General features: G+C 61.4%; 5 protein-coding genes across 5 annotated transcripts; 3 read left to right on the top strand and 2 right to left on the bottom strand.

The window, feature by feature from the left end:
* Positions 1–131: 131 nt before the first annotated feature.
* RHTO_03191 (F-box domain, cyclin-like domain containing protein) lies at positions 132–2,102 on the top strand (the record flags this gene model as incomplete). The annotated part of the gene is made up of 6 exons (XM_016416862.1): positions 132–296; positions 429–631; positions 694–1,501; positions 1,564–1,670; positions 1,731–1,833; positions 1,962–2,102. The coding sequence occupies 6 exons, from the start codon at positions 132–134 to the stop codon at positions 2,100–2,102; spliced, it is 1,527 nt and encodes a 508-aa protein (XP_016276581.1).
* A 181-nt stretch (positions 2,103–2,283) lies between these two features.
* On the bottom strand, positions 2,284–3,670 carry RHTO_03190 (uncharacterized protein; the record flags this gene model as incomplete). The annotated part of the gene is made up of 2 exons (XM_016416861.1): positions 2,284–3,439; positions 3,498–3,670. 2 exons carry the CDS (start codon positions 3,668–3,670, stop codon positions 2,284–2,286), a joined length of 1,329 nt encoding a protein of 442 aa, XP_016276580.1.
* A 192-nt stretch (positions 3,671–3,862) lies between these two features.
* On the top strand, positions 3,863–5,688 carry RHTO_03189 (uncharacterized protein; the record flags this gene model as incomplete). Its single annotated transcript, XM_016416860.1, has 6 exons — positions 3,863–3,922; positions 4,098–4,126; positions 4,193–4,439; positions 4,498–4,561; positions 4,623–4,868; positions 4,931–5,688. The coding sequence occupies 6 exons, from the start codon at positions 3,863–3,865 to the stop codon at positions 5,686–5,688; spliced, it is 1,404 nt and encodes a 467-aa protein (XP_016276579.1).
* Positions 5,689–6,124: 436 nt separating this feature from the next.
* RHTO_03188 (alpha 1,2-mannosyltransferase, glycosyltransferase family 15 protein) lies at positions 6,125–8,536 on the top strand (the record flags this gene model as incomplete). Its single annotated transcript, XM_016416859.1, has 14 exons — positions 6,125–6,612; positions 6,721–6,835; positions 6,896–6,977; positions 7,055–7,149; positions 7,283–7,432; positions 7,491–7,532; positions 7,590–7,738; positions 7,800–7,863; positions 7,940–7,994; positions 8,053–8,119; positions 8,192–8,226; positions 8,284–8,353; positions 8,420–8,434; positions 8,497–8,536. The coding sequence occupies 14 exons, from the start codon at positions 6,125–6,127 to the stop codon at positions 8,534–8,536; spliced, it is 1,467 nt and encodes a 488-aa protein (XP_016276578.1).
* A 160-nt stretch (positions 8,537–8,696) lies between these two features.
* RHTO_03187 (zinc finger protein 622) lies at positions 8,697–10,473 on the bottom strand (the record flags this gene model as incomplete). Its single annotated transcript, XM_016416858.1, has 3 exons — positions 8,697–9,440; positions 9,512–10,085; positions 10,211–10,473. The coding sequence occupies 3 exons, from the start codon at positions 10,471–10,473 to the stop codon at positions 8,697–8,699; spliced, it is 1,581 nt and encodes a 526-aa protein (XP_016276577.1).
* Between the last annotated feature and the right edge of the window lie 301 nt (positions 10,474–10,774).

The following is a 10,774-nucleotide window of genomic DNA, read 5'->3' as shown; positions in this document are numbered from 1 at the left end:
TGGTTCTGCACAGAGGAGAGGCAGACTGTCACTCCCAGAACGGTCTTGCATGAGCGTGCCGCCTCCTCGTCGCCCGCTCGCTCCCTCGACCTCCGCCCATCTCGCTCACTTCGACGGCCTGATCCGCTCAGATGCCCCTCGAGCTCAGCGACCTCCCATCGGAGCTCCTCCCGCTCATCCTCAAACCGCTCCTCGCCCGCCGCGACTTGTACGCCGTTTGCCTCGTCTGCCGAAGTTGGAGGGAGGTGGGGCAGCGACTGCTCTTTGCGCATGTGCGGCTGTTTGGGCGAGACCTGGTGCGTTGTGTGGATCTCTGGCAGGATGCGCAGCCACGTAGCGAGCTTCCAGCCGTTGGAGGACTCTCCTCGGGCCGTCCACCCCATACGTCCCGCCGCTTTACTGACGTCGAAACATGCTCTTCTCGACAGGCCATCGCACCCCTACTTTTCCAGACCCTAGCCGACAACGCGCAACTCGCCCAACTCGTCCGCAAGCTCGAAGTCCGCGTCTACCCGCTCTCGCTCATCCTGAAAGAACGCCTCGAGACGGAATGGCTTGTCATCCGGATGATCCGCAATTGCAAGAACTGCGAGGAGCTTGTGTGGACGCGCAAAGGAGCGTTGACGGACCGGTGGGCCGAGTTGCCTACAGTCGAGGTCAAAGGCGAAGCTGAACTGACAATTCCGCCTCCAGCGTCTTCCAGGCCATCAACTCGCTTCGACGGCTGCGCTCGTTCGAGTGCAACGCGCATACGAACCTCTCGCCCGGCTCATGGGACGCCGACCACTTTCTCCGGCTCCCACCTCTCCGCTCGCTCTCCCTCATCCTGCCCGACCGCAACATCGCCGACATCCTTCCCTCCTTCTTCAAGCGACAGAAGGAGGTTGCTCCTCAAGCTGACTGGGCGGGAACAACGTCGACCGACATCCTCCTGCTCGAGGAGTTTTCGGTCCTCTGCCGCGAGAGTAACGCCATCAACGATACCGTCGTCCGCGCAATCGCGCCTTCGCTCGCCAATAGCCGTCTCACGTCGCTCGCCTTTGCCGGCTGTGCGAAGCTTACTGGCGCTCCACTGCTCGACCTCCTCCCGACTCTCCCGCATCTCCGCCACCTCGCCATCGAAGCCTGCAACCTCCATCCCTCTTTCTTCACTTCCGCAGCACCATCACTCGCGCAGCTGCGCTCGATCAAGCTCACCCACCCCGGTCCTCGCCATCTCACTCTACCCTCCTTCTTCCCAGCGCTCGAGACCCTCCTCCAATCAACCGCGAACCTCACCGCCTTCACGCTCTACTACTCCGGCGCCTCAAGTACCGGCCAGCGAGAATGGCCTGTCCTGCCGCTCGACTTTGTCAAGTCGCTCGCGGCGAGCGTTGGGGCGAAGTTGCGCAAGTTTGAGGTCTCGGGCGTGTTGATCGCCGTCGAGGCTATCGAGGCCTTGGCGCACAGTGCGAAGGAGCTGCGGAATCTAGTTCTGCATCTGGGTGCGGACTTTGACCTGGTGAGGCGGATTGGAGTTGCGCTTTCTCCGCCAGACTGGACTGACCAAACTTGCGCCCTCAGCCTCGCCTCACCGCGTCCTTTGCCCCGCTCTCCTCGCTCCGTACCCTTCATCTTCTCTCTCAGCGGGCAAGCGTGTCAGCCGACGACGTCCTCACTGTCGCCGAACAGTACGCCTCTTCCTCTCCTCCGTCTCGCTCGCAAGCTCACCTCCCTCCCGCTCCACGCAGATGCCACCCAACCCTCCGCCAAATCGGCTACCGCAACCGCGTCTGGATCATCAAGCGGACGTACTATACCACGCCTTACGAGCCGCAACAGCAACGGACAAAGGTCAGTCTCGGCCTTTACGACTTGCCTTGGTGGCCCGAGGCGTTGCTGGTGGTGCGGACGTGAAGTACGAGACTAGCTCGACTCGGTCCGCTGCTGCAGGACGCACGCTGACGCCCGTTGAGAACCAGGTTCGTTTCTATGAGACGGCGGCGGCGTTTGGAGCGTTCAGGAGGAACAGGTATGGAGCGGAAAGCGAGGTTGAGACGGAAGTCGAGTCTGGGTCGGATTTTGAGTCGCCCTCGGAAGGGGAGGAGGAGGAAGAAGTGTAGGACGACGGTGTGTGGAGACGCAGGGCTGTATTGCACGCATAGATTGCATTCGAACGATAAGGATAGCTGCGGAAAAAGGGAGAGGACACGATGGGACGAGGCAATACAGGACGATGGAGAAAACGAGATAAAGATACTTCATATAGAGCTGAATAAAGACGATAGATACGAGCGCGCGTCTCTAGTCCCTCGAACGCCTCTCGACCTCCCTCCAGAACCCGCTCCTGAACCACGCAGAATTAGCCTCCCTCCTCGAACTCCGCTCAATCTCGTCCTCACTGTACTGCACGACCGGAACCCCAAGTTCCGTATAGTAGTGCCGGAAGTGCGTGCGAGCGTACGAGGCGGTCAAAGGCGGGATAGTCATGCTCTCGAGGCCCTTGAAGAGCGGTTCGCGCCGCGAGTTCTGGATGATACAGGCGCAGTCGGAGATGAGCGCCAAGTCGTAGGGAAGCGGGTTGTCGAGGCGGTGGGAGAGCATCGCCGGGTCTGTCCACTCGATGCGGAGGTGCTTGATGGGGAACGGCAGCCGTCCGCCGTTCGGGAGGTATCGCGCGACGGTTTCCGGGTTGATCAAGTCGCCGAGCGTGCGGTGTGAGAGGTTGAGGAGGTTGAGGTTCGGAAGGTCCAGCTGCTGGAGGTGGAGGAGCGGCCAGGCGGAGATGTCGCAACTGAGGGAGGTAATGTTGGGAAAGGTGCGGATCGTGTGCGAGCCCGGCGGGAAGAACGACCAGCCCAGCTCGCAGTCCCAGAGCTCGACTGCCTCGAGGGACGGGAGTGCTTCGGGGTCAAGGACTTGGCTGAAGGTAGGGAGCCAGCGGCCGAATGCAATGGTGGAGAGGGAGAGATGCGTCAGTCGGGGGAGGGAGAACTCGGGTTCTGCGCTGGGCGTCGACACGCTGCGAGGGAGGATGACGACTTTGTGGAGGTGCAAACGGACCAGGCCCGTCAGGCATGAAAGGGAGCCCAGCTCCAGGTGGCGGATGTCGATGAGGGACAGCGAGACGAGGTTATGACAGACCGCGAACAACGGGTAGAGATCTTGTGCCACGATCGAGTTCTCGGGGAAGGACGAGTCTACGACGAGAATGCGGAGAGCAGAGACATCGGGAGGCTTGGGCAGCACGAAACGGAGGAGCGGGTCCGACGTTCTCGAGACGAAGAGCTCCTCGGCTCGAAGTCGGCGAGCGATCTGCGTCCATGTCCGGTGGACGAGTGCGCACATACTGTAGAAGGCCGTGCGCTCGACGTAGACTTCGCGGGCGTCTATGGCGTCCGAGGAGAAGCTCGAGAGGATAAGGGGGAGGAGTTCGAGCGGGAGTGACGGTGTTTGAGGGCTGCTTCGCCGCCGAAAGGGTCAGCTCGAGACAATTGCGTAGTTGAGGTCGTACGCGCCTGCAACAGCTCCTCAGAGTCTGCTCCACGGCCTCGCAGGAGAGGAGCGGGTACTCGAGTCTGACGAGGTGCGATAAGGCCGTGGCAGCGAGTACGAGCAAGCGAGAAGCGCAGTAGCACGCCTGAGCGTGGCACCAGCGTCGCAGCGCGTCCTTCTTCAGCACCGCGTGCATCGTTTCCAGTAGAGCGTGTATGCGCCGGTCGAAGGGGTCTTCCTCGTCAAGAGCGAGGTCGACCAGCGTCCGTATCTCCGTCACTCGCGCTGTGGTTCGTGTCTGCTTGCTGTGCTGTCCTTACTCTGCCTGAACGGCGCGTCACGCACGCCTTGCGAATCCTCACCGCCAACGCGTCGATCTCGCTCCGCCATGCGAACGGCGACGAGTGCCATCCTTGCGGCTCTCGCCGTCGCTTGTCTGCCAGCGCAGGTGCGTCTCGTCCTGAAGCTTCTCTTACAGTGGAGGACTCCCCACCGGGCGCACTGAACGTGTCGGCGGAGCGCTTGTCGAGCTTCCTGGTCGCGCGACGGAGGGTCCACAGAGGATGGGACCAAGGCAGGCTCACCTGAAGGACGCTGTCCTGACACCGTCTTGTGCTTTGCAGGCCGCCAACGAGACCAAGGGAACCAGCGGGTGCGTCTGATCGTTACTCTGTCTCCGACGACCGTCCTTGCTGACATCCCTTGATCCGCTTCACAGGGACACGCTCGTTTCGCCAACTACCCCTCCAATCTCCTTCTTCTGGGCGACCTACGACGACACTGTTAAAGCGATCCCGCAATGCGCCGGCTTCCAAGTCTTCGTCGCGCCGAACAATGGGTCGGCAGTCAAGCCCACCTTCCCACTCTCCTTCACCGCTATGCCCGAGAATTACCCTCCCGTAACAACGACACTACCGGGAGTTGGCATCGGAGATCAGTTTGCCTGGTCGGCGGCGTACCCTCCCGTGCGTCGCGCTTAGTCACTTTCTGCTCGACTTCTTCGCTGACGAACACGAGTCGTAGGGCACGCGAATCGGCTTCGCCATGACTGATGCAGCCAACAACTCGGGAGGCTACGTCGACGGCTGTGAGTTTGACTGCTCCTGCGCCGTCAAGCGAGGAAAGCGTGCTGACCCTTGGCCTGGCAGACACATTCGTCCCCGGCTCCACCAACTGCACGCTGGTCGACCAACCTTCGTCTCTCCCAGTCTCGTTCTCGGAGTCCCCGATGGACCAGCCCTGCGACGAGGTGATTGTCAACATCAAAGGCGGCACCTCGCCATACACCTTGTCCGTCGTCGCTGGGACGAGTGGACTGTACGCGAACGTCACGGGTGTGACGAAGAAGCGGGTCAACCTGCGGAACATTGTGCCTGCGGGACAACAGTTTCACCGTGCGTCCCCGCCGCTCCGTTTTCCGCTGGAAATCTGCCTGAACTCGCCTCGAGCTTTCCAGTCTTCGTCACGGACTCGAACGGCCAGTCATCCATCGTCGAGCAAGCCATGATGTCGCAGCTCAACCGGGTCGACAGATGTTTCCCGGCGACTGCCACGAGCGGCGACTCGTCAACACCGGTCGGCGCAATCGTCGGCGGCGTGATCGGCGCGGTTGTCCTCGCAGTCCTCATCGCTCTTGTCGCCTGGTTCCTCGTTCGACGACGGCGACGACAGCGAGCGGAACAGTACCGGCTGCAGGAGCAGCAGACGAGCGAGTTCCGCACGGCAGACGGCAGCGCACCGCTCGTCGAGCCGTTCCGATTGCCACTCGACTCTGTCGTCGGTGCGCTGCACGGCACTTCGCCTGACACCGCAACGTATGCGGGCTCGAGTCCCGGCGGCGACTCGTGCGACAAAACGCTCGAGACTGCGCAGGCGCACGAAGCCCAGTACCTCGCTGCATCGCCCATCGCGCCTCATCCGCACCAGCAGCCACCACAACACCCCTACGACCCGTACGCCAACCCGTACGAGCAGCCTTACGAAACAGATCCGCGAAGATACGCCTACGAGCCGACCTCGCCTGCGTCGTACGAGCCCGTCTCGGCTGGATCGACTTATGTCCCGCATCCTTCGTCTCTGCACCAGAGCCAGCCGTCTCAGCGAGGCGCGACGGACGACCTCGCGAACCCGGAAGAGTTCGACTACCGCCTCCCAATGGACGGCTCGTCTCCCTGGGCTGGCGCTCTCCCGCCTGGCGCGCGGCCATACCACTGAGTTGTACTCTCTCCTTTCACCTCTTCTGCGGTCTGTACTTAGTCGGCTGGAACCGTCTATAGTTCGTCTCCCGTCCCTTCCTTCATCTCGATAGAACCTCGTGTTGCATTCCTTCTTCCCTCTCTCCGCATGTCGCCTATTCACGCGCACCCATGTCTTCCTCCATACCCGAAGCCTCTGGACGTACCCCGAGACGACCCTGTCCTCTTTCTCCTCCTGCATCCTCCTTCTTTCGTCTCCAGCTTGTAACGGTTGGATGTTCCGCAGCGATGGACGCTGCTCGTTGCTTGCTTGCTGCTGTTCGACAAAACGCCCTTGCAAAGCTTTATCGCGCTCGCAGTCGTCTGGGATGGGTCCGCTGCGAAGGTCTCCTTCGTTCACCAACCTCGCGCTCCTCCTTTGCTCCCGCTGAGCTCGACGAGTGTTCGCTGCGACGATGCCAGCCTACACGCCGCTCCCAACGAGCGCGACAGACCCGCCGCCGCGCCGCTCCTCACCGTCATCCTCCAACGTCCTCACGAACCTCCTTGACCGCCTCCCCGCCCCAGTCCAGCAGTTCCTCGAATCGCGCCCGCTCAAGACTCGACCAGTCCGACTTGGCGTCGCCGTCCTAGCTGGTTTCTTGGTGCTTTCGCTGCTCGGGACTGCGCTGCATTCACGCAGCAGCGGAGGGTCGGTTCGAGGGTATCCTCTGGCAGGGACCGAAGGACGGGGCAAATGGGGCACGTATGCGTCGTGGCTACCAGGCTTTGGCGGCTCAAGCTCGACAGCGGACGGGGGCGGATCATGGGAAGGCTACACAGGAAGTGGGGCGGGTTGGAGGGAGTTGCCTGAGAACGAGGGATTGCGGGAACCGATGCTCGTCAAGGACGAGAAGACGGGAAAGATGATGCCGCCCGAGGTGTACCCAGCGGCGCTGAATCCGTGCGTCTCGCTTCCTCGGACGGTTCTCGCGCTCGCAAAGCTGGGATCTGCCAGCTGTGTTGGCTCGTTGTGGCACCCAAGAGACGATGCTGACCATGTTCACTGCAGGTTCAAGCGAGCGAATGCCGCCTTCGTCGCCCTCGTCCGGAATGGTGAGCGGGAAGCGATGCGAGACTCGATGCGCTCTGTCGAGTCCCGCTTCAACCGACGATTCGGCTACCCTGTCAGTTCGCTTCGTTCCAGTCGCTCACAGGCATGTGCTGACCAAGGCTGGCGTGCGCAGTGGGTCTTTCTGAACGACGAGCCATTCGACGAGGATTTCAAGGTAGGCGTGATGAAGATGACCCGCAGCGAGGTGTTCTTTGGTGCGTCAAACTCATCTCGCATTCGTTGTTGTTTGCGGAGACTGCCGTGACTGACTGCCCTCCGATCTTGACCACAGCCCAAATACCCAAGGAGCACTGGAGCTATCCCGAGTGGATCAACCAGACGTACGCTGCCGACGAGCGGCAGAAGATGGTCAACGAGAACGTCATCGTGCGTTAAGTTCTCGGTTGCCTTCACCCAGCCGCGATCGCTGACCTTACCCGACTCTCTGCCTCGCCTGCTTCTCTTTCCCTTTCTCCACACTTACCCGCCTATCTGCTCCTCTCCCTCTTGACGCTATCAGTACGGCGGCTCTGAATCGTACCGGCATATGTGCCGTTTCAACTCGGGCTTCTTCTTCAAGCAAAAGATCCTCGAGTCGTTCGACTGGTACTGGCGAGTCGAGCCGGGCGTCGAGCTCTTCTGCGACATCGACTACGACGTCTTCCACTTCGTGAGCTCCTCCTGACGCATCGCAAGCCCCGCTCAAAGCTGACAGCGGTCTCTTGCAGATGGAGGCGAACAACAAGGTCTACGGCTTCACGATCGTCCTGGTGCGCTCTCTCCGATCTCTCGTTGGCGGCGGACGCACTGACAGTTTCGACGAACAGTACGAATACCTGCGAACCGTTGAGACGCTCTGGGACGCAACGCGCGAGTTTGCCCGCCTGCATCCTGACTACATTCACCCAGAGAACACGATTCGATTCCTCGTCGATGACGAGAAGAAGGGCTTGCAGGACGGAGACTGGAATCTTTGGTGCGTTTGCGAGTCCGTATCGTCGGGGAACGACAGGGCTGACGAAATGCGCCAACTCCAGCCATTTCTGGTCGAATTTTGAGATCGGCTCGCTCAAGTTCTGGCGCTCTCAGCCGTACGAGGACGTACGTGGCCTTATCTCCCTCGGTTTGCACGCGAAAGGGACTCTCGTTGACACTCCTCTCGCTTTCACCGCTCCAGTACTTCAAATTCCTCGACGGGAAAGGCGGCTTCTTCTATGAGCGATGGGGAGACGGTTTGTCGTTCTTCACCCACGCCCATCACGACCTGCGCTTAAGTCTCTCTCCCCGCAGCGCCCGTCCACTCCTTCGCCGCCGCGCTCTTCTTGCCTCAAAGCGCGATCCACAACTTCTACGATATGTGAGCGATCTTCGTCGCGGCGTGGCTCGCCATCAACATTCAAGCTGACCTTTCGTGAGCCGTGCCGCGCAGATCCTACCGACACAACCCGTACCAGACTTGCCCTCGTCAGTTGCTCTCCCTCCTCCTTAAGGCAGTTCTTGCTGACCAGTACACACTCGCAGAGAACCGCAAGCTCTTCCACGACAACGGCAAGTGCGAGTGCTACCCCGAAAACTCGTTCGACACGGACGGGTCCGTCTCGCTTTTCGCTTCCCTCTCTCTGTGCGAAGCTGATCCGCGATCTCGCATGCTCTACAGCTACTCCTGCATGCCGTGCGTCGCATTCCTCGCGCCGCGTTCCTCCGCAACATGCTCACCTTCACTCCCACCTGCAGACGATGGTGGAAGGTCGACGGCAACCCACACGAGCTCTGAACCTATCTTCACGACCCCTTCGCATCATAGAACGAGATACAGACACTCTCCCTCGCAATCCCAAAACCGCAGTTCAGCGCTTCACACGAGAGCTTCGAGTCGAGAGAACGCCTCGATTGCTGGAAGGAAGAGAGGATGAGGGGTAACGAGAGGGCGAGGACTACTGCAAGAGATGGTCGCGGAAATGCTTCTGGTTGTTGCCCCGGATGCCGCGCACGAACGCTTGGTCCTGGTGCGCGCGGATCTCGTGGAACTCCCTCGTCGCCTTGCCCGCCTGCTTTGCCTCACCCTTATTCCGCGCCTTGATGACCTCGCCGTTCGCGCCCCTGCCAGCACCCTTGGCGGGCACGAGCGCAGCCGAGTGAAGAGGCGGAGCGTGGGTGCGGTCGCGCTTCATGGCCGGGACGAGCGAGAGGAGCGCCTGCGAGTGCTGCGAAGGCTTCTTCTCCTCCTGCGATGCGTGTGCGGGTGCCTTGAAGGGCGTGCCGTCGAGGTAGGGGAGGATGTTCTGCTTGTAGGCACGGCGGTGCGCGCGGTGACCGATGCGAGCGCCAGACGGCAGGACGAGCTCGTACTCCGTGTCACCGTACGTGACTGACGTTCCGCCGGGCACTCCCTCGTCCTCGTCGTCGCTGTCCGATTCGGACGAGTCATCGTCCGATCCCTCCTGGTAGACGACCTCGACATCCTCGCCCTCCTGCCCATCAGCCATCTCCTCATCTTCGACATCCTCCCATCCTTCCGCAGCGCCAGACGCAGCAGCCTTCGCCGCAGCCTTGGCAGCGCGCCTCGCGGCCTTGCGCTTCTGCCGCTCCTCGTAGTCGGGGTACGAGGGACGGAAGTCGTAGAAATCGGCAATGTTGAGTTGCGCCGCTTCCGTGTCATACTTGATGCGGCAGTGGGACTGCGTAGCGAGAACGATAGAGCGGATCAGCACTGCAGGCGGAGAGGCGAGAGGGAGACGAAGGAACGCACCTTCGACTGCATGTGCGCCCGAACAGCCTCGATGCCCTTGGTCGCCCTCTTCTTCTGCACATCCTGCGACAACTCCTGCTCCTGGTTGAGATCGATGTTCCCGCCGTAGCCCTTCCCGCAGTACACGCAGACATTCCATGTCCCAACCTCCTCACCGAGACGCCGCAGCAGTCCTTCGAGATCGACGAGGTACTCCTCTTCAGGGATGACGAAGGAGTGCGCAGCGCGCATGTGCTCGACGTTCGCTTGCGTCGTCGACGAGGTGTGCGTGCAGAAGAGGCAGGAGGTGACGGGGATGGGCGGAGCGTACTGGAGACGCTTGGCGACGAGGCGGTCGAGGTCGGCGTCGCCGGACGACTCGAAGCGGACGTCGGCGTCGGTAGCAGTCGGAACCTGAGCGGGAGGAGGAGAGGTCGAGGTGGATGGGACGGGAGAGGCCATCGACTCGTCTTCCTCGGCGGGCTTGGCGGCAAGGTCCGATACCTTGACCTTGGCAGCCGCCTTCAACACAGCGTCGCGGTGCTTCTTGGTCTTCTGGTGAGCATCGAGAGTCGCGGCGGAAGCGAAGGTTTTGCTGTGAAGAGCGGGAGCGTCAACGAGAAGTGCTCGCTGCTTATCAAGCACAGGGCGACACCAAGTCGCGGCGCCTGGGACACGTGCGACTGGCGCCACCGGGACCGAGCGAAGCAAGCGACTCACTTGCACGCCTTGCACGCCAGCTTCTTCGGCTGTTCCTCCTGCTCGTTCACCGCACCGAGCTGCGTCGTCCTCTCCTTGACCTTGTCATCGAACAGCTCCTGCGAGACGGGTGCAAGACCAGCCACGCGACGCCTGCTGTTGTAGCGATGGAGCTCCTGCTGGTAGTGCGAGCGCTGCGAGTGGGCGTCGGGGAAGGCGAGCTGGCATGAGAGGCAGGTGTATGGGTGCGTCGAAGACTGGTCGATAGCGACAGGCTGGTCCATGTTGGCGTCGACGAGGGGAAACGAAGGCAGTGAAGATGGGTGTGGAGAGGAAGGTGTGGCTGGATCGCAAGCGAGTCCTGCGAGTCGGCGCCTGTGAGGGTGAAATCAAAACACCTTGTCAGCACTGCTGGTCGATCGACAAGCCCGCAAGACCTCCTGCAACTCGTGCACGCCTCCCACAGCCACTGCTCGGCGGCGACGGCGCGAGAGAGGGTGGGAGGATCGCAGGACTCGGCAGAGAGCGATAACTCACGTATACGAGCTCTAGCGACGGTAGGAAAGCCTCAGACCAGCACCAGCG

This window comes from Rhodotorula toruloides (genome assembly GCF_000320785.1).
Source record: "Rhodotorula toruloides NP11 unplaced genomic scaffold Scaffold2, whole genome shotgun sequence".
Classification (NCBI taxonomy): domain Eukaryota; kingdom Fungi; phylum Basidiomycota; class Microbotryomycetes; order Sporidiobolales; family Sporidiobolaceae; genus Rhodotorula; species Rhodotorula toruloides.
This window is presented reverse-complemented; position numbering and strand designations above follow the sequence as displayed.